Source organism: Rhamphochromis sp. 'chilingali' (genome assembly GCF_963969265.1).
Source record: "Rhamphochromis sp. 'chilingali' genome assembly, chromosome: 1".
Classification (NCBI taxonomy): Eukaryota; Metazoa; Chordata; class Actinopteri; order Cichliformes; family Cichlidae; genus Rhamphochromis; species Rhamphochromis sp. 'chilingali'.
This window is the reverse complement of record NC_137929.1, coordinates 37,842,983-37,869,278: the sequence shown is the minus strand read 5'-3', so window position 1 is coordinate 37,869,278 and position 26,296 is coordinate 37,842,983. Positions and strand designations below refer to the sequence as shown.

The 26,296-nt window shown below is 44.5% G+C and overlaps 2 protein-coding genes and 1 long non-coding RNA gene across 11 annotated transcripts in view; 2 read left to right on the top strand and 1 right to left on the bottom strand.

Moving 5' to 3' along the window:
• The window catches only part of clcn3 (chloride channel 3), a 39,054-nt gene extending 28,549 nt beyond the window's left edge, over window positions 1–10,505 (top strand). For 4 of the 7 annotated variants that reach the window (XM_080876068.1, XM_080876073.1, XM_080876072.1 and 1 more), the window contains 9 exons: window positions 192–398; window positions 540–620; window positions 718–970; window positions 1,246–1,532; window positions 1,623–1,809; window positions 2,077–2,475; window positions 2,564–2,780; window positions 4,594–4,669; window positions 10,009–10,505. In XM_080876068.1, the coding sequence (XP_080732194.1) occupies window positions 192–398; window positions 540–620; window positions 718–970; window positions 1,246–1,532; window positions 1,623–1,809; window positions 2,077–2,475; window positions 2,564–2,780; window positions 4,594–4,669; window positions 10,009–10,197 (1,896 nt within the window). In that variant the 3' untranslated portion in view covers window positions 10,198–10,505. Of the gene's footprint in view, window positions 1–191; window positions 399–539; window positions 621–717; window positions 971–1,245; window positions 1,533–1,622; window positions 1,810–2,076; window positions 2,476–2,563; window positions 2,781–4,593; window positions 4,670–7,023; window positions 7,062–10,008 lie in introns of all 7 variants that reach the window. The other 3 variants (XM_080876070.1, XM_080876074.1, XM_080876071.1) reach the window with 2 other exon arrangements.
• LOC308393156 overlaps window positions 1–14,904 on the top strand; it is a 55,648-nt gene extending 40,744 nt beyond the window's left edge. Inside the window, exons 2-5 of the long non-coding RNA XR_013970936.1 lie at window positions 10,966–13,365; window positions 13,448–13,537; window positions 13,831–14,022; window positions 14,751–14,904. This is a non-coding gene — a long non-coding RNA (uncharacterized lncRNA). The remainder of the gene's footprint in view (window positions 1–10,965; window positions 13,366–13,447; window positions 13,538–13,830; window positions 14,023–14,750) is intronic.
• Window positions 14,905–15,522: 618 nt separating this feature from the next.
• mfap3l (microfibril associated protein 3 like) lies at window positions 15,523–25,128 on the bottom strand. 3 transcript variants are annotated; one of them, XM_080903764.1, is made up of 3 exons: window positions 24,973–25,128; window positions 23,034–23,434; window positions 15,523–17,389 (listed from the first exon to the last, which is right to left on the bottom strand). In XM_080903764.1, exons 2-3 carry the CDS (start codon window positions 23,299–23,301, stop codon window positions 16,515–16,517), a joined length of 1,143 nt encoding a protein of 380 aa, XP_080759890.1. In that variant the 5' UTR covers window positions 23,302–23,434; window positions 24,973–25,128; the 3' UTR covers window positions 15,523–16,514. The 3 variants fall into 3 exon arrangements, with proteins under 3 accessions (XP_080759890.1, XP_080759889.1, XP_080759891.1); XM_080903763.1 differs by having other exon boundaries at window positions 24,839–25,126; XM_080903765.1 differs by having other exon boundaries at window positions 24,882–25,126.
• Between the last annotated feature and the right edge of the window lie 1,168 nt (window positions 25,129–26,296).

Sequence of the window (26,296 nt, the reverse complement as noted above, 5' to 3'; positions counted from 1 at the left end):
AAGGGGGGGGGGGGGGGCTCTTTGTTGCCATGGAAACACAAAAGCGGCACATGTTAGACAATGACCTGAAAGCAGAGATGCAGCTCAACTAACAACCCAGTGAATTTATGTCATTATTTCATTTTAACTTTCATGTGTTTACGTGTCTGATCCTGAGCACCTCGCTTTCCTCACTCCTGCCTCTGCCATAGATCAAGACCATCCTGAGTGGGTTCATCATCCGGGGATATCTGGGCAAGTGGACCTTGATGATCAAAACCATCACTCTGGTGTTGGCTGTGGCGTCGGGCCTGAGCCTGGGGAAAGAGGGCCCCCTGGTCCATGTGGCCTGCTGCTGTGGGAACATCTTCTCCTACCTCTTCCCCAAGTACAGCAAGAACGAGGCCAAGAAACGAGAGGTGAGAGCAAAAAAGCAAAAAAGTCCAGGTCCCTGTAGCACGAGTAATAAATGTTTAATACGTAGGAGTGTTTTTAGTAGTTTGTGCCTGTGTGAACGAGCCCGGCGCTGGTGCTGAGGTGTGTTTGTTTTGTGCTCTCAGGTTCTCTCTGCCGCGTCAGCTGCCGGGGTGTCTGTTGCTTTTGGAGCACCAATCGGGGGAGTCCTCTTCAGCTTAGAGGAGGTGCATCAGCACTTAAACAAGTTACTATGTGGTGTTGTTTTAATGTGATGGTAACAGCAACAGTATTAATCCACCAATGCTCTCCTCGCTCCTTCAGGTGAGCTACTATTTCCCTCTAAAGACGTTGTGGCGCTCATTCTTTGCGGCCCTGGTGGCGGCCTTCGTGCTTCGCTCCATTAACCCGTTTGGGAACAGCCGCCTGGTGCTGTTCTACGTGGAGTACCACACGCCATGGTACCTGTTTGAGCTCCTCCCGTTCATCCTGCTGGGAGTGTTCGGGGGCCTCTGGGGCGCCTTCTTCATCAAAGCCAACATCGCCTGGTGCCGGCGGCGCAAGTCGACACGTTTCGGTATGATGTGACCTCGTGGTGGCCTCACTATTTAAAACTTTTACTGAGAGCTTAATGGTGGAAAAAAGTGAAATGGAATAAAGACTGTTTCTATCAGTCGATACTCTCCTCTCATGTGCTTTTTATGATTTTAGTGAGTCCACAGTGCCGTGTCTGAATTTTAAAATCCTCTTTTCTTAAAATCAAATGTATAAAAGCATCTTTCCATGAAGCAGAGCAACAGTGTTTAATCTGCATTTGAGGCGTTTCACACAAACCTCTGTCTCGCTCTGTAGGCAGGTACCCGGTGTTGGAGGTGATCCTGGTGGCGGCCATCACTGCGGTGGTTGCTTTCCCAAACCCTTACACGCGTAAGAACACCAGCGAGCTGATAAAGGAGCTGTTCACCGACTGCGGTCCGCTGGAGTCTTCGCAGCTCTGTCAGTACCGCAGCCAGATGAACGGCACCAAAGCCTTCTCTGATGACCAGCCGGCGGGGCCCGGCGTCTACTCGGCCATGTGGCAGCTGTGCCTGGCGCTCATCTTTAAAATCATCATGACTATATTCACATTTGGACTCAAGGTGAGAGATTTTTTTTCCTTAATAATGAAGCAGATGTTTTGCCCTGCGAGTCTTCATCAGCACTGAAACATGTTCCTTTCTCATCGTTAGGTACCGTCGGGTTTGTTCATCCCCAGCATGGCCATCGGGGCGATCGCGGGGCGGATTGTTGGCATTGCCATGGAGCAGCTTGCATATTATCACCACGACTGGTTCCTGTTCAAAGAGTGGTGCGAAGTCGGAGCTGACTGCATCACTCCAGGGCTCTACGCTATGGTGGGAGCTGCAGCGTGCCTGGGTGAGTCAGCACTTAATGGGATTGTTAAGCTTTGCCACCAGTTTGTGCCAAAGCCTTCACGTTTCAGCACCGAGGGGCGGGTGATGAGCATATATGAGATATCCTGCTGCTATTGCAATAACTGGCTGTGTCAGAACATGTTACTCACTGTGAGTAACATGTGATCAGGGATGTGTAGCTTTGCCTCATCTGTTATAGAAATAAACACTTGTTTAGTTGGAGTCGTAGTTTAATGCGTGTTACTGTCACGCCTTCCTCCCTCTGTAGGTGGAGTGACTCGTATGACTGTCTCCCTCGTCATCATCGTGTTCGAGCTGACCGGCGGGCTGGAGTACATCGTCCCCCTCATGGCCGCCGTGATGACCAGCAAATGGGTGGGCGATGCATTCGGTCGAGAGGGAATCTACGAGGCCCACATCCGACTGAACGGATACCCCTTCCTGGATTCAAAGGAGGAGTTCACGCACACCACGCTGGCCCGGGAGGTGATGAGGCCCCGACGCAACGACCCGCCGTTGGCAGTGCTCACGCAGGACGACCTGACTGTGGAGGAGCTGCAGGGCATTATCAATGAAACCAGTTATAATGGTTTCCCTGTGATCGTGTCTAAGGAGTCCCAGAGGCTAGTGGGCTTCGCTCTGCGCAGAGACATCACAATCGCTATAGGTAAGACTGGAGAGACAACACCTGAACCCCCCGTGACCTTCTGGAGTTTAAAGATGGTGTAAAGTGAATGCTTTTCATATCTCTACAGAGAACGCACGCCGCAAACAGGAGGGCATCGTGCTGAACTCAAGGGTGTACTTCACCCAGCATGCACCCACGCTGCCTGCCGACAGCCCTCGACCCCTCAAGCTTCGCTCCATCCTGGACATGAGCCCCTTCACCGTCACTGACCACACCCCCATGGAGATCGTGGTGGACATTTTCAGGAAGCTGGGTCTGCGCCAGTGCCTGGTTACTCACAACGGGTAAGTGTGTCTCGGAAGGAAGGAGGTGCTGTAGGAGCTGAAGGTGGATCCGTCTCACATCGTTGTTTCTGGTGTAGTGATTGCTTAACACACACACACACACACACACACACACACACACACACACACACACACACACTGTCTGGTGTTGCATGAGCTCTGGGATCCCTGGATTTATGCTGTAATCTGCATGGCCTGGCCTAATCGCTGTGCTGCACCTCCTTTTATCCTCCCGGTGAGCAGTGACGGTCTCCTTTACAGGAGAGGCTGAGCTGCTGACGGAAACTAACCACAAACACATAACAGGTGTCACGCAGTGGGAGTATAGACAGTAAGAGGAGCTGATGTGTGGTCTGAATCTGAGGAGGAACGTTAAAGGTTTTACCTCCGCGAGAAACCTTTAGTGAAACTAATTTAAAAGTAAAGTCTCGTCCACGTGTGGAGACGCCTGCAGGAGATCCGGTCTGTTTGGGTCTTTGCAGATGTGCGATGTTGAAACTATGAGACAGACCGCGTTAATTTGCTGTGATGATCACTGGAGAGGAACTGTGCAGCAGTGTTTGTTTCATTTACCTTTTTTAGGATTAACCTTTTATTTCTTTCTTAAATAATGACACTAGTTTTTTTTATTTTTCATATTTTTGTTGTTGTCAACAAATCTCATGAAAAGACCTAAACTGTCAGTCATGAAGGAGGTTCAGGATGATTTAAAGATGTAAATTTATTACGATCTTTCCTTCTATTGTTATTGGGATTTGCTAGAGTAGCTTTGCTTGATTAATAGTTCAGAATAATCTCTATTTATCTGATACTGGGTCTTCATCCACCTGAATATAGGCAGCTACTTTAGCCAGCTTCCTTCTCATTGGCTGCCCCTCCTAAGCAGAAGGTTTGAACAGCAGGGGATTTGCTCAGAGTTCCTGAGATGACTGTTTTAGTGATAGACAGTGATGTCATACAGAGCAAAACACAGAAAGAACTGAGCACATAGAGCAGTCCGAATGCTGAGTTTGTGGCTCAGAGTCACACACTTATCTCATAGTTTAAAATGTTTAATATGAACACTCACTCCTGTAAGAGTAAGGAAGGAGCAAGGCCTCCTTTATACGTATGAAGAAGAACAACGTTACACAATGATTGAAAAACAAGTACTTATAAAACACTGAGCAATCCTACAGAGATTAGAGGGATTAGGTTCATTGGTTGGATTATTATTAGCTGCTAATAAATGCTGGTTCTTAATGATTCTTACATTCGCGTTGGATAAACCTAAAGTCATTTAATGCACCTGTCTGATACTCTGCTGTAACGTAATCTTTTTTATAGCTTACAAAAGACACTGTACACTTTATTAGGTACACCTGGCTAGTACTGGGTGTGACCCAGGTTTGTCTTCACAGCTGCTTCAACAAGGTGTTTAAAACATTACCGAGATTTTCGTCCATGTTGACATGAGAAGTTCACACAGTTGCTGCACATCTGTCTGCTGCACATCCAGGATGGCAGTGCCACGAGCAGTCTAACAGGTGTACCTAATAAAGTGGCAGATGAGTGTAAAATCCCTCTTCATGGGATTTGTTGACAGAAGAATCAGTCATATTATGAGTAATTAAACCGTTATTCTTTTATCATTACACTTTGACTTCATTTATAACTTTAGTTGTATTTGCGTGTTTAGTTTTGTTAGTTTTGAGTTGTATTTTTTGTTGTGTTTATTGTGTACTGCTGCTGTGTGTTCTCTCTGTGTCTGTCTGTTGTTGTTGTTGTTGTTGTTGTTTTGGGCAGTCTGCTGAGTAACAGGTGTGTGTTTCAGGATTGTGTTGGGCATCATCACTAAGAAGAATATATTAGAGCATCTGGAGGAGCTCAAGCAGCACACGCCGCCCCTGGTGACTAGCCCCGCCCCTTTCACACGTGATCTGTTCCCCCACCTTTTTTTTTTTTTTGCACCTGTCTCTTAGGCTCTGCCTCTTAGGGGAGGGGAGGGGGGGATGCATGAAGTGTAGTGTGAAAAGCTGATGGCAGTTCCCGGCTAAAACATCCAGACTTCCTGCCCTCTTCCTTACTTCAAGCACTTTTCTGCTCCTGGGTTTGTTTGTTGTGGATTTACCTCTAATGAAGCCAAACATGCGTAGACAGACTAGTCTGACCTCCATCTTCATGGTAGCTGTAGCAGTTTCGGAGACATCGCGTAGAGAAGCATTAGGCTGGTCCTGTAATGTTGGACCTCGATGGGAACTGTCGCCCACATCAGTTCAGAGCCCCTTTCAGACACGAGCTTCAGTGCTTACTGTGACTCGTGTTGGACGCAGAAGGAGTCACACGAAGGGCCAGACAAAGGCTCAGCTGCTCAGGCATGGCAGCTTCTCATGTCTGAGAAACTGGACAACAGAGTTTATTGACGTCCTGTAATACAAACAACACAGCCTTCATCAAACTTGTCATTTGGTCCTCAAGGAAAAAGTCTAATAACCGTTAAAATGCTTAGTTCAAGGTTATTGTTAATAATATTGTTAATAAAAACTAAAAGTAGTTTAAAAGCAGCAAAAAACACAAAGAATGAACTAATATTATTAATTTTACTTAAAAAACAAAGGAAAATGCTCAATCTCACTGCTGACAGTTAAACTTCAGTATTTTAATCACTCATAAAATTAAAACTGAGCGTTATGACTAACGGCAGCTAAACTAAAACACAACAGAACAAACTAAACTGAAGTCGACGCTGAAACTAATCAGAAAACACAAAACCGTCATAACTCTGGTTTAGTCCAGCACATAAACATCTCAAACTCATGACAACAGTAGCTTCTGGTAGTGCGAAGCATTTAATAAAACTAGACTGTATCCTGATGTAAAAGGGAAAAAATGACTGATTTTTGATGATGGAGGAAGCTTCAGTTGAAAAGTAAAGAATCTGTCATCATGTAGTTTTTCTGCGCCGTACAGCCCAGCTTTGTGGCATAAAACCAGCTGCACATGAAAACAAAGCTTATCTTTGCTTTCAACTCCATTACTTTGATATTTGTCTCAAGGAGAAGCACACTGTGTTTCAGCTGCATGGCTATTTACAGTTAAATGACTCTCTTCTCTTTCTGTGGCTTTCTTGTTTTTGCTTTTTGGAGTCAAACAGAGCCTCGTGGCAGGTGGATAAAGCTGCCTCTCTTACATTTAGTGCCTGAACTTCCTTTTTGCTGTCCTTTGACTTAACTGTGTGTTTAGTTTGGGACATAAATCAGAGTTTACTGAGAACCTGAAGATATTCATCGAGCCAGGTTGTAGCATGATCAGGGCCTTGATTTGATCAGATATGCCTCTTACACTCAAAACCTTCAACTTCAAACACATTAGTGGGGAAACCACCAGAGCCTCTGAGCGCACCTGAGCAGCTGCATCAGAGTAAACAAACTCTGTTACACGTTTTAATATTGGTCTAGAAAAAACGGTGTCCATTAAGTATTAATTGATAGTAAAGATAACGAGCATCGCCCTCCCTAAAACTGTTTGCATCCATAAAGTGCGTTAATGCACACGCACCACTTAAAAGCTGCAGTTTGCATGGAGTGTGTAAGCAAACAGAAGTGAGTCATAAACTAACACTGTGCCTGATAACTGAGATACTTCAGGCTATAAAGCAGGCTGAGCTAGTGATTGTGTGTGATGAACAATGATGGCACGTTGTAGTCGCTGTAAATCTCTGGATTTTATGCACAGTTCTCCGTCACTAATCCAGATTCAGGCGCACTCTTTTGCTTTTCATGGACATTTTGTTTCACACGGCTTGAGATTTTCAACACTATTCAGTAAAAGACGTTTAACATAAATTGACTGATATTAACTGAAACAGTGATTTCCTGGTTTTTAAAAATAAACGGTAGTTTAGCAGACGTGTGACGAGTGCTGCTGACGGTGTCTGAAAGGGGCTCAGTAGATTCCCACAGAGCAGAGTTCATCCCATCGACCTGCATTTGTACACACAGTAGCTGTTTCGTGCTAGCCCCGTTCACTCACAGCACCCTGTTGTGTTCCTGGCTGACTGTGTGATCAGAGACACTCAGCATGTGTGCAGTCGTGTAACCGTGAAGCCTGTTGTGTGTTTCCCATCTCCCCCTCACAACAGAAGTCATTTCAAGTTCAGCCTCCCAAAGTTTTCTGTTTTCATTAACGACTGCTTTTTCCCTCCCCCCCCTTTTTTTTTAAAACCCCTCCCCTCTCGACCACAACCGCCCCGGGGGCTCCACAGATCAACGACATGTGAGCCGTCACCTGTGCAACGACTGGGCGAGTAGTTAGCCGCCTTGGGAAAGCGGACCACCGTTGCTTTAGTCCTTTTAAAGATTGAAGGGGGTGGGATGTTAGTAGGAGGGAGGGAGGGGGGGGGCAATCTGTAGTGATGCGACTCATTCCTATAATCCCCCTCATCCTGTAGTGGTAGTGCGCCTGGTGGAGTGACGATGTTGTGTTGACTGGTGCCAGTAGTGCTGTAGCTTATGTAGCTAGCGTGCGATGATCACATGATTCCTTTTATGAAGTGATTACTAATCCTGTTCTTTAACCTGCCGATGTTTCCTCTGAGCCAGCAGTGTCCCGCCTTCTGCGTGTGGGCCCACAGCAGACATGGAGAAGGTGTTAGAATATACTCTGGAGTAAATGTTAAAAAAGCACGATTATGAGAAGCAATAGGAAGGAAAATAGAAACTTTCAAAGTAAATTATAAGTAAATTGTGTATATTGTCATTAGAAACACACAAAAAACACCATTTGCACAAGCTCCAGTTGATATAATAATCTGTAATAAGCAACATGGCTACATCAGCTACTGTGACACCACCCATCTGCTTCTGTTTCCAGATTTTGAAGCTTCAGTATTTTTGGTGCCATCATATCAGACGTTAGAAACGTCCGAGTGTGGACGAAAGGATGGAGGGCTCGTTTATCAGCTAACATGGCTGCACACGTAAACTGCAGCTCGCACACTCGTGTATCAGCACCAGAGGAATAATGACGGTCTGCAGCACAGATTTATGACCTTGCTGTGCATGCAGAGAAGAGTCAGGTGTACAGCACAGTTACAGGCTGCTTTATTATTAATGTGTTGTAATGTTAGTGCAGGTGGTGCTACGCTCACTTCCTGGCCCAGATTTTTACCTGAAATTAGCTGGGGCAGGTCACTGCTGGTTTAACTGGAAACATTGTGGTCACTCTTCACCTGACCCACTCTGATCTGCACCTGGCTTCCCGAGCCTCTGCTGCCGGTCTGATCGGCCGGCGGGGGAACCCAGGTCTGATCTGTGTGACTGCTGCTTCACACCTCCGCCCTCCACAGGTACCTCAGCTCCACCCACTCAGACCTGGGTTCGCTTTCAATTATTTGCCTTCTAGGGTCAAAACGCAGCTGAAGATCACGATTAATCATAAACGCATGAACTCCTTGTGGTCACCTGACTGCATTAACACAAAGCACACTGAGCTCTTTGGACCCAGCTCTACATGATTTGAGCTCTGTAGGAGTCACATAGCTCACTGCTTCTTCTTCTCACTGCTCTCAGCTGTTTCTCCTCTTCACCTGACCTCACTGCAGTCAGCAGGAGCATCGCCGATGTTTAAAAAGCTGCCGTGTTAGTCCTTAATGGCCCCAGCTGACTGACTAAATCCTTTACAGTGTCATACAGAGAGAAAGTGCTCCGTAGTGCTGCGAGGTGGATTCATCACAGGAGTCAGAAATCGCTATTGAAACATGATTATGAAATGAGCTGTAATTTATCACAACTTGAAATCACCTGTGTTTTGTGGAAACTTTCAGGAAAAGAGAAATCAGAAATGCAACCTGGAAGGGAAAATAAATCCTAAAATGTGGAACTTCACACTAAAAAACAGACTTTGAATGTTTTTCTGTACAACGACTGGGCGATGTAGACTTTCTGGCTCTACACAGTTCAAACCCTTCACCATTAAGTTTTTTAGCAATCTGAAATAAACATGATTACATTTTTAATGAAATTCGAGTCAGAATGTTGTTCATCTCCACAGACCCATGATGACTGACTTCATGCGAGCGATATAACCGCTGGCGACACAAAGCGGGTCTGTCGAGAGTTAATCTTTGAGGCGATCGACTAGAAATGAGGGTGAAGTGCACTGCTGATTGATATATGACAGAGTGGTAAACAGATTAGAGGGTTACCTTGGCAACTGGAGCTTGGACTCTCCACTAGCAACCAATGATGCTTTAATGTGAGTCACTTCCTGTGTGAACGGCCCTTTAATGTGACACTGTCGCCTGGTTACCAACGGGGACTCTGTCACCTGTCAGACATTCAGGGCTTCGTATTATGAAAATGATGTTACAGAAAGCACTTTGAAAAATGTCAAACATTAGAAATATTTCTCACAGGTTTAAAGAACAGGAGCAATTGATGTGTTTTTGTGACAGGCAGTAACAAAGTGTCTAAAGATACAAGTTGTCAATTACGTGTAGGCACATCATGAACCTGTAAAATATCAAAGGATGAACCAGTGTTACGCAGCCCAACGAACAAAGCATTCCTGTGAAAATGGTCAAGTACAAGGACTGAAAATGAGTGAAAAAGCATCCAATGAAAAACTTTGAAAGTCCTTCAAAAAAGACTGGAGAACTGTTGCTCAAGAGCACTTTAAAAAATACAAAAGCCGGACTGCTTGGAAACAAAATATAAAGAAGTGATGCTGGCTCGAGACTTTTGCACATCACTGTGATGTTTGCTGTCTGATCTTACTGCAAAAGCTTTAAATTGGACTGAATAAAAAGAAAAGGTAAAAGATAGAAATGTCCCGACTCCTGTGATGGGCACCGCCTCTTCCTCTGCTCCTCTGACTTTACTCCTGTTCACTGCTTCCTGTCTCCTCTGAAGGATCCAGCTCCTCCTTTTGCTCAGCAGCAAATCTCAAACGGCCGTGGCAGGGGTCTGAAGCGGGGGAAGCTGGGTGCTGTTTCTCACCTGCCTTTTTCCTCTTCCACCTCCTGCTGCTGACTTTTGCTTCCTCAGGGACTCGTGCTTTTGTTGGCCTCATTCTGACACAGATTCATATAATTAATGTCATACCAGAGCCAAAATTAAACAATGCGATTCTGTTTTTGCCAACAAAAACATGATGTTTTTATTGTTTCCTGCTTTACTTCAGCTGCCAACCACCAACACCACCACCACCACCTCCTCATGCTTCTGTCCCTCTTTGTCTCCCTCTGCAGGCGGCTTCTTGGTATTATCACAAAAAAAGATATCCTTCGTCACATGGCTCAAATGGCAAATCAGGATCCAGAGTCCATCATGTTCAACTGATCCGCTCTTTCCAGGACGGCTGGGGTGGAGGGGGCAACGAGGAGGAGGAGGAGGAGGAGGAGGAAGAGGTGTGCCTCCTGAACGGCTCCAGTCTCTGACACGCGGACCCCGTTTTTGTTTGTTCGTTTTTAGTTTTCAGCTGTAGACCCTGAACCTCACTGACTGACTGACTGAGGCCTCCAGAGACTTTCAGGCCACCCGAGGAGAAGACGATGACACGAGACTTTGTTCTCATCGTCCGGCTGCCGAGGACACGATGAGGTCACGGGTCGAAGGCACGCACACACACAAGGAATGCACTTTTTACACACACACTTTTGCACTCGCAGACACCTCACTCATGCATGCTGTACACACACACACACACACACACACACACACACACACACACACACACACACACACACACACAAAAGACTCCCTAAACCTGTACAGCTACGCCCGTTTGCACTCTACACGTGCCTCACCCCCTTGTACTGTCTCCCTCCTCTGTGGTGGATGCCGCCTGGCTGGGGTCAAAGGTCAGGATGAACTGCTGATGAGGGACGCAATGAGGGACCTTGAAGCCTCCAGGCTCTCGTTTAAATAAAGTTTAAAACAAAAAGCAACATAAAAACAACTCACTTCCCTCACCCCTGCGCACACCTGAGCTGTCCGTCCTGCAGAAGATTACCTTGTTTACCTGTGAAGTGTCTGTGTGTGTGTGTGTGTGCGTGTCGTTAGCACCACTACATTCCAGCCAGGTTATCATCGGAAGTGAGGGGATGATCTTACGCTCCTCACCCCGAAAACACGGCAGCCTCTTGTGATCGCATCATGGCACGCTGCTGCTTCCCTGGGTCATGTGAAAATGAGACGTCTGTAAGGTGTGTGTGTGTGTGTGTGTGTGAGAGAGAGAGAGAGAGTGCGAGGAAGAGAGGACGGTACTGTATTTCAAGAACAAACGTGTTCCCAGTGAGGAGGGAAGAAGTGAAGATCTCTGTGCGTCCATTTCTGAGCCAGTTTGTGCTGTGTGTGTGTCTGTGTGTGTGTGAGACAGAGAGTGTGTGTGTGTGAGAGAGAGCGAGAGAAAAGGAAGGGAAAAAGGAAAAAGGTTGAGTTTTGTGGAATCGCAGTTTGTTTCTCCCCATGTGACCTTTAGATTATTGCTCTCCAATCATTTCCAAAGTCTGCTTTAAGTGATCAGTAACTTCATCAGTAACATGACTCGCGTACCTTCAGCCCGCCTTTTATAATTATAGAATATGTAAAAGTTGATCGTCTGAGCCCCCACAGGTGGCGTTTAACACTCCAAACTCATTTACACAACAAAGACTGACAGAAAGAGAGATCAACTGATCAGCACGCCGTGATCGATGCTTTGATCCACAGATTCTCAGTGTTTTTAATAAACGTGCTTCGTCCCAACATTCAGAGGCTGTGAAGCTGTAAATTGTCACGTTTTAGAAGATGAAGCCAGCAGACGGTAATTAAAAACCATTCAACTTTATCTGCACTACAGTTGTTGGAGTTTGAGAGATTTTTATATAGAGTTTGTACTCTGATCCAAAGCTGCCGCCACCTTAAATCCACGCGTGTTTGTTGGGTCTAACATGTCACTAACGCCTCGGATGAAGCTTGCTTTTTGCCCTGCATTGTTTTCAAGGTTGTAGAGGATAATACTGCAGAACATCTGGCTGCAACTGTCTGTCGCTTTCAATCACACCAGGTTTCTTTCTTTTCTCCCCACGTCTGCCAAGTGCCTGGCACAAGTTTTTTTTGTTTTGTTTTTTCTTTAGGCTTTTCACACCCCGATCTCTCTGCTCCCTCTTTTTTTTTTTTTTTTTTTAAATCAAACGTCATCACTCGATGAAGGGAAATGAAGTGAGGTGTGTGTGTTCCTGTGTCCGTCTTTGCATTGCAGTGACTGTCCTGCTGTGGTGTGACAGGATCGTCTTTGTTACCTGTGGTGTTGCCTAACGTTGTGTTTCATACTGATCTCGATGTTTTTCTTTTTTTTGTTTCTCTTTTTTTTATTTATGGGTAGTCTGGATAGAGTTGTGCATTACTATAATAAATTTCATGTATGATTGCAACAATTGTTTGATTGTATATTAAAAATAAAACCTGTAAAGATTAAAATTTGTTTTAAATTAAAAAAAAAAAGATTCAAGTTGCACACGAGGACTGATGTGTGATTTGTTCTCGGCAGGTTTTGCTTGTTGTCAGGTTGTTGAGCTCCACTTGTTAGCTGTCATGAAGCTCACAAAAGTCCTCGATTTTAGAATCAGACAGACTTTTCAGAAAACTTTATAGTTTCCACGAAGACAAAGTTTATTTACCCTTTTCATTAAAATAGAAACTCATTCTTACAAAAAAGAAAAAGGTGCTCTATAAAATACAAACCATTCACCTGTTGACCGACAGGTTACCAGGTACACCTGATCAACTGCTTGTAAATCTAATCAGCCAATCACATGGCAGCAGCTCAACACATTTATTCATGTGGACGTGATCAAGACGACCTACTGAAGTTTAAACTGACACTGGTATAATTGTTACAGAAACTGCTGGGATTTTCCCCACATCGGGAAAATATCCAGTGAGCAGCAGTTTTCTGGAGGATTTTATTTTGGGCAGACTGCTTCAAGCTGAAGGCAGGCAGCAGTAACTCAAATAACTATTGTTACCATAGTAGACGATGCAGAAGAGCATCTCTGAATGTTGAATCTTGAAGCAGATGGGCTTCAGCAGCAGGAGACCACACCAGCTGCCACTGCTGTCAGCTAAGATCAGGAAACTGAGTTCACAGGTTCACCAAAATTGGACAACAATAGACGGCGTCTGGTCTGATGAGTCTCTGGAACTTTCAGAAGGTAGGATTAGAAGTTGGTGTCAATTGCATGAAAGCGTGGCTCCATCCTGCCTTGTATCACCAGTCCAGGCTGGTGGCGGTATAATGTTGGGGATATTTTCTTGGCAAACTTTGAGCCCCTCGGTACTAACTGGGCATCATTTAAAAACCACAGCCTGCCTGAGTATTAATGCCAGTCATGTCAATCCCTTTATGACCACAGTGCACCATCTGATGGCTGCTTCGAGCAGGACGACACACCATGTCAGAAAGCTCAGATCAAACTGGTTTCTTGAACATAATGAGTTCACTCAACTCAAACAACCTCCACAGTCTCCAGATCTCAGTGTGATAGAGCAGCTTTGAGATGCGGAAGAAGAGGAGATTCAAATCATAGATGTGTGATGCTGTCATGCCAACATGGACCATGAAGGTACCTAATAAACTGTCCAGTGAGTGTAACTCTTGATTTGCTGTCTCTTTTCCTTTCATGTAATGGCTGCTTTGTATTTCAGGTCATCAGGTTTTCTTCGGAGTTGTGGTTGCAATCTTGTGGTCTTTGCCAGAGGAAGAACCTGCAGGCCGAGCTATCACTTACTGTAAACGTAAGGATTTCATTATTGTTTGTAGTCAAATGCTGTGCAAATACTCTCCACCCTGCTTTGCACGTTGTTTATTCGGGCACTTAGAAACATTAGCATGGATAGGCACGCACTCACTCTCTGTTCTCATGTTGCTCCACAGCCATAATTTGCCATATTGTTGACACAGATGTGGCACATCTGGCAGCTGTGGTATAACTTTACTGTATATAATCTAAGATAAAAGCAGAATTTGATATGCAACTGATGATGCAAAGAAAATCTTGTTTAAAAAAGAATGTTATCCACTTTATCAGGTTCTTCCTCCAGAGCCAGTTGAAACAGGAAATGCCACCTAAATTTAGGGTGGATCTACTTACCCACTGGCTCATCTTACCCCACTTTCCTCCAAGGACACGCTGACACTGTGTGTGTGTGGCAGGACAGAACAAACAGCTAATAGGTTTCCACTGATGATTCTTCCACTGATGATTTGCTGTGCATAGACGGTATGAAACATCTTCTCTCTCATTCAGTCTCTCCTAATAATCTCTGTGGTTGCAGCTTTCTCAACAACTGCTCAGTCATATTGCAAGAAATCTGAGACGTGAAGTCATTTCTGTTTATACATGTTTGTAAAACAGATATTAATTGCTTTTTTTGTGATGTTCAAAAAGGATTTCAAGCCTAAAATGAACTCGTGTCTTACTGAAGCGTCTGAGGTTCCCTTTAGGTGTAATGCAACAACCTGCTGCTGAAACAGAAAAGGCTTCTCTCAGATCGAGACATTTGTTTATTCGCACTGCACTTTGTGATTTATCTCTTGTCCTCAGACTAGCAGAAGCTAATTAGTGCAGACAGGAAGTCTTATAATGTTGTCCCAAACGCAGGAATGGGGTTAAGTTTGAGAGGTTCAGGTTTCCCAGAGATGGACCAGCTTCTGTGAGCAGTCCCTGCCCAGTGTCTCAGCGACCTGACAGCGATCCACTTACACATCTATCATTCATGACTCTGTCCTTTCCCTGTTCACCTCTATTCACAAAACGGTGTCTGATCCTCTTGCAGATTCAGAAACAAACAGGGCTTTCTCACCTAAATCCATATTAACATCGGATTAGCTGTGTGAACATTTTGTGTGCAGCTTCTCAGTTTGTGGGTTTGTTGTTTGAATGAATGTGCTGCTGTTCACCTGCATTCTGAAAGAAATGAGACTTATTTTATTTTTTTCTCTCCTCAGGAGATCTGTTTCCTCCATCACCTGTGTCTGGCACAGCCTCGTAGCCATGGCTACCACAGCCATTACACAAAAAGGTCTAACTTGCATTATTAACGCCCTTCACATGAATGCCTTCGGGAGCATACGATTTCAAGCTGAGGAAAAAGCAGACCTTGAATGGTTTGTTATTGGACTGCAGTGAAAAAGAATAAAAGGACCAAAACTTCAATGCAACTTGTTTTGTCTTTATTCAGCTTTTAAAGGTCAGCTACTCCCACTTCCATCTTAGATTTTTATTCTTGATTCTACTAGAGTAACTTTACATGAGTCATGGCTCAAAATAAGCCTTGTTAGTGTATTATTAAAGGGCATAGTTGCAGCCACTTGATGCTTTAGCTTCTCTTCTCTCAGCCAATCAGAAGTAAGATGACTGTTCCATTTTTGTCACAAGAGGTCACCACAGCTCCATGTTTTTGTTTTGTTTTTGTCATTTTACACTGGATGCTCTTTCTGATACAACCCCAAAGACTTTGTCTCCTCCTACAATTGAACCAGGAACCTTTTGCTTGTTGGGAAAAAAGGAAACACCAGAAAAAGCTGAGAACTACTGGTGTAAATGGAGAGGTGCTAATAATGGCTTATTTCATACAGGGTTACTTGTGATAAATGATTACTTTGAACTGTGAATCATGCAAAGCTGCTGTAATAGCTGGAAATGAGCATAATAAGTTCCATTTAATATGCCAACTTCATGACTGATAATGAAAAAAAGACATCAGACCAAACTGTGGAATCATTTTAAGCACAGCACTTTCATTTTATTCCACTACAAAAGAGAAGCATCGAAGAGCACCAGAAGAAGCAGAACATCGCCCACTCATATCTGCCACAGACTGGACCGTAAGCCAAGCGAAGGGCCAAACAAAAGGAGTCATTTCAGTCCCAGAGAAAGATGTCTAAAATCCCAACATGCAGCAGAAATACGACTGTACTGTAAAGCTTCTGCAGAAGCAAGACGAAGACGCAGAAATCAGGTCAGGAGTCAAATTAAAATAAAATCACAAAGGAAGCGAAGCTGCTCTTCTCTACTCAAGCGAAAACAAGACACTAGTCTTAGTAAGAAGATAAAAATGACTAAGAAACAAAAATCACAGCACAAAATGGGCAGTAATAATAAAAATACTCAAACTATTTTAAAGGAAACAGATCTAAGCTCCACCCAGTGTGTGTGTGCTCTCTCTCCTCGCTTACTTCCATGTTGTTAGAGATGCAGAGAGCTTGTACAATCATGAGTAAGCAGTCGGACTGTCGGCTATTGCTCCTAGAGTCCGGCATGCATCTGTAGGCTGTGACAGTAGCTGGATGTGAATTCTGGAGTGGATCTAGGAAGCTCGCTTTCACAATCCGAAAACAAGAGTACGCAGAGCAGCTTGAGGCAGATTTCTGAAGTATGTCGTTAAAAACCCCTAGCACTGTAAGAAACTACCAACTGAAAAATCCCCACAACTCTTTAAATAAGAACACAGGAAATGCCCGTTTACAATGCTTTGCTTGTTACATTTACACTGATATTCCTCCGCCCGGATACATTCAAGCACCCAGAGTCTCCTTTTGATTGATTTTCAGTAGATGAGCCTGCAGAGGTTTAGAGAGATTGTTCACAAACGATAAATACAACTGATTGTTTCTCTTCAAAATGTGAACTTACAAATGTTTATGGACCTTTTTCAAGTGGAAATGCATAGCAGGGTAACGTATCGTCTCTCCGGAGCTCGCCACAGTTCGTCACACGTGGCTCTCGTAGAACACCTGGCATGTTGGGGTCTTGCTTGCCACCGGTTCGTCGGCGGCAGCGACCTCCTCGGTGTCCTCGGGCTGCTCATTGTGGTGAAGAGAAGACGGCGGCGGGGACGGGGACGCCGTAGCCTCTGGCTGCTCTGCGGCTTCCTCGCTGTACCCGCCGACAACGAGTGGCGGGTGGACCGACACCTGGATGGCGATGTGCTGCGGCTGCTCGTGATCGGAGGAGTTGTCGGAATCGGCGGCGGGTGACTCGCTGCGTCCCCGCTCCCTCTCCTGCAGGATTGTGAAGACATCTCTCACCCCGATGGAGGGGAGCCGGCGTCCGTCGGGAGCCTGCCTGAGGAAGGTGTGCCTCATCTCCTCCACCCCCACCACCTCCAGGATCTCCTCCATGAAGGTGCGGCAGTTCATGATGAGTGGGGGCAGCGGGATGCTCCGGGCCAGCTCCTCGATGTACCGCGCAAACTCCATGGTCTTGAACTGCGTCACCTTGGCGAGCTCCAGTGTCTTGGCCGAGGTGATGATGGGGATCCTCTTGGCGATCTCAAAGGCCTTCTGCAGCTTCTCTGCGCCTTCGGTGCGGAAGAACTCGTTGATGGCTTTCTCCGTCTTCTTCAGGTGGCTGCTCATCATGCAGAGGCGTGTGACGTTCAAGATCATGATGATGGTGAAGGTGACCAGGCACACCACCATGTAGTACACGCCCATGTCGCCGTTGGTGAACACCACGCGCAGCGTCACCGTGCAGTTGGAGCTGCCGTACGCGTTGGACGCCATGCAGGTGTACTTCCCGCGGTCCGCGAACTCAATGCCAGTGATGTTGAGGACACCGTTGTCGAGCAGCGACCACTTCCCTCCTGCAGACACAGAGAAGGTCACGAATGTGTAAAACATGGAATAAAAAAACTTTTAAAGAATCAGGATTTTTGTTTTTGTGGCCCATCTGTTTGAAATGAGTTTGGAGGATTTGACTGTGTCACTGCTGCTGCTTTTCCCTGTTAATGTGCAGATTCGGTTCCTTGGAAGTTATTTTGGTCATGGCTGTGTTATCCTAACCGACTGAGCCAACAACATGAGCTTTTTCCTGGCCTGCACTGAGCCTCTGAGAAGTGACTTATGGGCACAAATGGTCTTTGTCTATTCAAGGCAATGACTCTGTTACCTTGTTTGACAGAAATGTAGACATTTTTATCTTCTATCATTTAATAAGAAAAGCTGTCTGCTATGTTGGAGTAAACTAAATCCCAATCAAAAAATCTGGTTAAAAATCATTTTATTACAGCAGCTCCGACTGAGACGTCTTCGCGGTTGCCAAACATTTTAGACCACGCAGAAAGAAAATCCCGTCATTAGTTTTAGCAGAAACTGGACATCCTGACCAGATTTAGAATCATGACCACTCAGTGGTACAACACGGCCTACTGAAGTCAGAGTTTAAACCCTGAAAATCCTCTTAATGCATCAGTCTCCCTGCTCTGCGAGTCTGCTGTAACCTCTCCTCAGCTGTGTTTCTGCAGCTGCTGCTTTTGAATAGGAGCACTTTGTTTTTTTATTCCTTCTCACTCTGCGTTTTAGAATCCGTCCGCTCAGGAAAACACGGCGTTTTATCTTCATGCCTGTCCTGTTACTGTACAGAAAGTCCTTTAAAGCATCGGCACTCTCTTATTCACCTCTATGCTGAAGTCAACAGTGCTACATGTTAATGAGATAAATGAACTGACTCGTTTTAAGGTAACATGTGGTTTGCATATGTGCGTGTGAGCGCAGAGCTGAAGTGACCTTAGTGTTCCTGCCATGCTTTCAATATTTAAACATGTCTCGATGTGCTGAGGTTTCCAGCACTGATCGGCACACAAGCGATCTGTTTACCCACTTGTAAACAGATCACGGGTAATGACGTCATCTATAAAGTTTGGTTCCCTGCTAGCCTACATTTGATAACCTCAGTCACAGGGTTGGCCACCAGTTGTGGTGACAGATAACTAACAGCACCTGTCAGGCAGCACAGGAGGTAACTCGAGAAGTGCTTAATTAAAATGTGGTTTACAGTCAAATCCATGGCAGAGCGATTCATACAGGGTGTGTGTGTGTGTGTAGCCTAAATGTTTGCTGGTTCTGTATCAGTTCTCATTAGAATAGTGAAGTGGCTGTTTTAGCTGAGAAACTGCCTGGAGTCAGAGTGGTGCTGTTAACACCTGTGTGTGGTTTAAAGGGAAAGGAGAAAAGCACTCGATGCCTGCTGTTCTCACCCTCATGAGCTATTCTAGTGAGTGATGGAGAAGCAGACGACTTCCTCTCACAGTCCAAAGACGTGCTTGTTAGTGAGGTACCACATACCACATTGTCAATACCTGTATACATTTCTAAGTGATATAAAATACCACATGATGACTTCATTGTCACGGCAGCTCCACGTGGTTATGCTCGCTGGTGCATACAAGACTCATCATCAAAACAATCAGATCAGAGGGAGTTGCTTCAGCCTCTTCCAACACAGCAGAATACTTGGAAGAAAACTGTGTTCACCAGGGCTGGACTGGGACAAAAAATCGGCCCAGGCATTTTGACTAGAGACCGGCCCACCAAGTATTATAGGAAAAACCATAAAGCCTTTGAATGAAAACAAACGCTGTTGTGACAGTGATGTACACTGTCTTGTTGGTATATGTATGATTTCTATACGTTGTAGTACATCAGATAAAAACTTTGGTTGTAAGATTCAGATAATTATTTAATAAAAGCTAGATATTTTAAATGAGAATAAGAAAGAAAAGTATTTCCTTGTGCCCACCTCTCCCTATTAATGCCCTACCTGCCCCCCTGGCAAAGCTTTGCTAGACCCGCCCCTGCACAGTTACCAGCTGTCAGCTACCTAAAAAAGGATCCTGGTGTTATTTGTCTCTCAGAAACAGTTCATAACTTCCCTTCAACTCATTCATGTCACCTAAAAGGTAAACCTGTTTCTCCATCACCTGTTCAGCTCTGATGGTTCAGTAAGGACATCTCCTGGTTTCATCTTCATGTTTCCCTCTCACCAGATAACCAAACCTACATCATGACCAGCAGTTTTACAGCTGTGGCTCCAGCAAACATCAGCTGATAGTAGAAATTAATGTTAAATAAATTCTAACAACAGCTGATCAAGCTTAAACGTGCTGCTGTTGTTTAGCGCGACATCCGCTGGTTTCCTCTTTTTTCATGTGCAAAGTGGGCGATAAATAAACAAGAAAGAAAAGCCGATCAGCTGATCATTGATCAGTTTCATGATTGAATGAGAGAAGAAGAGACAGCTGACAGCATAAAGACAGAGAAAAACTCCAGCTTTGTGTCTTTTTCCATCCTAGCTGAAGTCCGGGACAAACTGTGTTCCTTTTCACCTCAATACGAAACGTGTAATATTTTCTCTGAATGCGGGACAATTCCATTTTTTAGGGGACGGTTGGCAACTCTACTAACTAACCTTGTGAATAAAATAAAGTTCACTATCAGTAACATAGCACCAACCCAGCTGTAGAAACTCTGTCATGCTAGCTAGTACGCAGTACTTGTTATTGCAACTGACAGTAAAAAGTCAGCATAACGAAAATAAACTCCACCTAAACTTGGTTCATATCTGACCCAGATAGACTGCAGGTCATAACTTCTTACCTGAAGTTCAGTTCACCTGACACTCGAACCGGCAGCCGCCTTGGGTCTCTGCTCCTCCTGCCTCACCTTTCCCTCATCCACCTGGCCTCTTGTGGCAGCTCCGCCATAGCCACCACCAAACAACTGAGTTATTTTTACACATCTGCCAGCATCTGGTCAATCCACCACCTCTCATTGTTTATACCGTTATAAAAATAAATAAATAAAAAAAATCATCGGCCCATAAAAACGAAAAATCACCATCGGCATACCGGGATGGCCAATCCAGCTATGGTGTTCACTGAAGGTGGAAACTTGTTTTACCACTTGAGGCAAAGATAAATAAATAAAAGAAATAATAACAATAACCCATCATTATTAAGCATAACAAGGATACGCTTTGCTGGAGTATTTGCTAGCTGCACTCCATATGACAAATGGTAGATGAAAGTTACAGTAACTGTGTGGAAACATCCCAGGCAGAAAATATCAATTTCATTTTTATGTGACAATATTGTGCAGCTCCTGACGCGTTACAGGCTTAGATTATTAATAAGAACAATTAAAGTAAAGCGTTAAGCAGCTGTGTTATATTTGTGTGCTTACATTTAAACTTGCACTGTGTCATTCCTACTTTATCCATAATGCTGTTACCATTCAGTGTTTTTTTTTTCTTCTATATCATCAGAAATATTATAAATGCTGCTGACATATTATAATATGACTTAGAGTATATCATCCACCTGTAATGCCAGGTTAATTAGTGAGTGACCGTGGATGTGAGGTAGACCAAAGTGTATAGAATAAAGTGTTGTATGAACATATTGCTGAGTGGGCTGCGGAGGTGCTGGTGGAGATATTGTTACTTACAGACCAAACAAAGTTTGTTGTTTCAACCTGATTCCAATCTTTGTGCTGAGCTCAGCTTAAGAGATGCTTGTCTGATAAGGTTTTGCAGCCCAGCACAGCGCAGGTGCGTTGTAGTCGCTCTGCAGTCTTTCTGCAGATGCAGTTAACATTCCTGAGTTATTGCCGTTTTCTACCTTTGGCTGAAAATTGTTTTTAACGACCCTATTTGCTGCATATTTCCCCCACAGAGCAACGTTTTAGTGCATTCACCTCCTCCCCAGCTACTCACTGTCTCTACTGTGTGGGAGCAAGAGATGGACAGAAATCACAGAGGGCTTTTACAAATCTGCAGTATGAGGTCTAAAAACCACTTCTGCTCCTTTCTACTCGGCAATCACGATCAATTTCCCACACTGCTATCCTCCGGAGGAGAAGGATGAATGGGCATTCAGGAAATGTAGCCTGGCCGGCAAACAGTGTCCCGCCCATCCGCCTTTTTCATGTGGAGGCGAGCATTTCTAATTTTATCACCACCACCAGATTATAAAATGACTGATGTGCTGCCGAGTACTACGAGCTAACAAACTGCAGAAGCCTGTGCTACCAAGTAGGATGTGGGGCTTATCGAGGGAACTTCAGGGTTAACCTTGGGTGTTTTACTCTTGCTTCACACGCCACCTGCTCTTGAGCATGTTCTGTTTAAAATAAGAGATCAACAGGTACAAAACTACTGATCAATCAGCTCTAGGGAAAGGCACTATTCCTGGAGTATCCCTCAGATCTTAGCGCTGAGTTAGTAAGAAGGTTTAAGGTTTGGTTTTTTAAATTGGGTCTAAAAGTCGCTATTGTTCCCAGATGAGCATCAGTTTTAATTGTTTGAAAATAGTTTTTGTTCTTTTAACCTTAATCATAAACAGGACACATATGTACTTTTGGACCTTCACTTATCCTTTGATAAAGCCAGACACACACATTCATACAGCCCTTTTCCTCTCGCACACCCACATCTGCTCCCTTTATCTTTGTAAAAAGCATGCATAGAACTTTCACCAGCAGATCTGTGCGTGTTTCTGATTGGCCAGGTACTGCTAACGTCACCCCTCTTTCATTTGAAAGTGTTGGCAGCTAGACTGATAAACCCTGGGTAGACTTTTCGAGTCGATAACCAGCTTCTTGTGACAGTTTGACTGGTAATGTTACAGTAAGTGAGACCTGATAACAGAAATATGTCCTGGGTATGATGAACTGGCTTCGTTTTACAGGATCCAGGTTAGTGACTCTGCTACGTTTATTGCTCAGTGAAGTACTGCCAGCTATGGGAAAGTCTATCTGCCCCTAATTATATTCCTGAGTGTAACCCAAGGGAAAAGCTGAGTGGTGGGTACAGACGCACTTCTGGGTTTGTAGGTCATAATAACAACTGCGGCTTCTCTTTCTCTCGCTCTCAACTGCAGGTTTCAACAGGTCGGCTCAGGAGGATCGCGAAAACAACAAACCACTGCTCCCTCCCTGTTTCTACTAAGGTGGATCACAGACAAAAGGATAGTGGGCTCGAAAGAAAATCACTAGTTTAAGGCTTCCTGAATCTAATTGACACAGACCATCCATCAGAAAAAGAATAATCACTGCTGCCAGACAAAATGGAGAATAATTGGGCCACAATCCCCCCAGGAACACAAGTCAGACTCCTCTTTGAATACAGAGCCAGCAACGCTTCTGGTCTTTAGATTCTTACGATGACTGCTCAGAATGTTTAAAGCCCACAGCACAAGCTCCCGTGGGGAGAAACCTGTAGTGTTTATGCTGATTTCTAAGTCCTCGTTAACTTACTCCAATTAAGAAAATCACCCTAAACTCATGTGGTAACAATGATGATGCTGTAAGTAAATAAAAATGTCACTGCAAAAAGAAAAACAGTCAGGAACCACTCACTTCAGTGGGCTCCTTTAATGTGATCATTTTATAATAGGAAAGTGAGAGCAGGAAACCAGGTTTATAATGAATTTTTAAAAAAGTCTATCTCACCGCTCGTGTCCACCCGGTGACCGTGGGAGTTGAACCACTGAACGCTGGGGAATGGGTCTCCAGTGACATTGCAATCAATCAGTGTGCAGCTCCCCTCTCGGGCAATTATCTGGCTCACGCTTGTGAACACAGCGGGGACAGATCCTCCGTCTGTCGCGTTACCGGTTTCCGTGTAGTTTCCGTCTGCGTTAAGCTGTGAGGCCCCGGCAGTTTGCGAGGCGACGAAGAACACCAGGACCAGAAAAACGAATCCACCGGCCCAGTTCATTTTCTCTAGCTGAAGGTTTGTTACCCAAGGGGGACGAAACTGTCATTCCTCCAGGGACTCCATCCTGCAGACTGGCTATCTCGTGATGCTTGAGGGTAATTTGGTATTCAGCTCAGGTCCATGAAGTATCTCACTGAAGCAAGAAAGTGAGGGGCATGCAATAATTAGAGACAGCCCAGGAACAAACTAATAATAATCAGATGTTTTGATAACTAGAACTCCAACCATAGGTTAATACACTTCTGTGAGACAGGATTACGTTTTTACATTTGAATTTTGTTCACACAAAGATCTAAGATCTAAAAGTATCCATTTACAATTACACTATATGGACAAAAGTACTGGGCCACCTGCATATTGCTCCTACAAGAGCTCCTTGGCCTCAAAGCTCCCAGGGCAGTGTTTGTGCTGATGTTAATGCCTATGCCACATCCCTCAGCACTCAGCGACCCCGCTCCGTAACTGTATCTGGGACTTTGTGGGTGAGTTGCTGTGGTTCCTAAAGGCTCCCACGCTCCAATAACACCACTCAGGGTTGATTTTAACCACCTGAATTCAAAGATTATGAGGTGTGGCCCAGCACTTTGCTTTATATACACTATGAAGAAACGCACTCCATGTTTAATAACCTGCAGCAGATTCTGTTTCTGTGCTAGATTTAAAGTGACAACAATCTTAACCCTGCAACCTCGCAGTTACTTCCCCTACACTGCGTTCTTATTCCGGTAAATACCATATTTTTGACCACTGCTGCTGTTATTACACTAATCACCCATTTCCTTTATGTCTCGCAGGGTTAACGGTATCTACTGTTCAATCAGCTTCCACTGCAATAAACTGCATCCGCATCTGAGCCAGTCACACAGAAATCCTCTCTAAAACACCGTTAAATGTTCATTCATAGACTTCAAAGTTAGCAACATCAAACGGCAGCATTTTTGCTAGTCTGAAGCTGACATCGAGCTAATATTCCAGCTAAAGGCTGGTAGTGTTACATCAGACAGATATAACGCACATAGTACAGCTTAACAACAACTACGATTAACAATGTTGTTGTTGTTTTTTTTAACGTTTTATCCATATAGGCAGCCTTGCTTTGCGTTACAACCGCATCTTTGGGCTCGATTAGTATGAAAACAAAGGGAGACTGCCACATAACGGAGCTGTGTGTGGGCTCCGGCTATTTTCCGCTGTCACACGTAAAGTCCCTCCGACAAAAATAACGTTACCTACATTACTTTATCAATTAGGTAGAATACAGATATGTCAATGCGGATATTAGTCATGTGTGGTTGAGCTGTTAAGATTTTAAACTGTGCTTGAGGATAAAATAAAATAAAACAAGGGCGTGGGGCCCGGCTACGTGCTGGACAGCAGATATATGTATGGGGACCCTTCCAGAACTGTGCCACCGCAGACTGTTTACACAGGACGAGGGTTCATTTCATGTATCGCTACAGTTAAATTGTCAACGTTACTGGACCAAAAGAGGAGAAACAAATAGCTGAAAAGACACCGGGTAATGCTGCAACGTTACCTCCTCGGCGGAGAGCCAAGCGGTCCAGCAAGCCGGTCCTTACCGTTGACAATGGCAGCGGCGGCGGATAAACGGTCCTAAAAACGGCAAAATCCGCGACTCCCCCGCTAATAAAACTCGGGCTTCATACTCACATCATGGTCGGCCGCTGTTTCACCTCGAAAGTTTGGTAGAAACTACCATAGTCGGCGGTTATCGCTGTGCTATTTCTGCTCGGGCATCATCGTCCTCCTCCTCATCGGACCGCTGACAGCTCGCTCTGCAAACGACGACTGAGCTGCTTCAAGGCACGGAGGGAGGCAACGTCGCCCAGTTGCTTGGGTTGCCCTGCCTGTACAGATGGCTGCCAGACTCAAACTCAATTCTCACTTTATACAATAAAAGAATATTTGTGACATGGTTTCTATAACTTAATCCATTTTAACATTCTTTGCTTGATTTTTGATCACGTGGGGTGCGCAGAGGGTGGGAAAAATGCAACACATGAACAAATACTGGTGCAGTGCAATACGATCTAATACCGCTAATATGCTGCCAGTACTTCAACTTATCCAAACCATCACTAAACCGGTTCTCTTATGCTCTCTGGTTAATTTATTAGCAGCTTACACAAGGCAGGGAAGATATTGGAAATTATGTTAACTTGAGCTTGACAAGTTAAACCACAAAAAGCCACAAGTTAATACACAAAACAGGTTTAAAAAATGTAGATTTTTTTAATTTAATTAAAAATTAAGCACCATGGGCTGATTTAAAATGATACTTGTGTTTACATGGTTTACTTTCAGATAGATCAGACAAACCTAGACACACGAAGTAAGATATTAATTGGAAGCTTTAATACACAACACACCTGTGAGCATCAGTGCTGGAGCCTCGTTTATCCTTCCTCACACAGGATATAACTGCTGCATGTTTATGCAGCCCGGCCTCCAGACTCCCACGAGGACAGAAGTAAGGTCTGAACAGCTTTCCAGTGCAAAAGACTGATAACCTCGCTCACATAAAGCCTTGTGGCATTTAATAGCATGGCACACTAAGTAGGTTATTTTGTGCATGTCTGCATTACAGCGTAGGCCTATAGTAAGAGGTAAATGGGCTGTGGTGAAAACACATTCTAAAAGGCCGTTCAAGGAAAAGACTGTATGTGGATCACAGTGCCAGCTTCCTTTTGAAACAATTAAAGGCAGAATAAAGGCTGCTCTAAATTTAGACCCGGCCAGGGTCATTCAGCCTGTACAGGCTGTTATTCTGTTTACCAGGCCTGATAAAAGGAGACCCTGAAGCCACAGCGCGAGTTGGGGATTGACGTTATATGCCAGAACCTCAGCAGGCAGTCAATAATTAAGTCAATGCTTCATCTATGTATAGAAGCTGTGGAGGTTAAGGAGGTGGTGTGTGTTTTAGCTTGTGTGGACGGTTGTTTTTATTGTTTCAAAGTAAAAACAAAACAAAAGT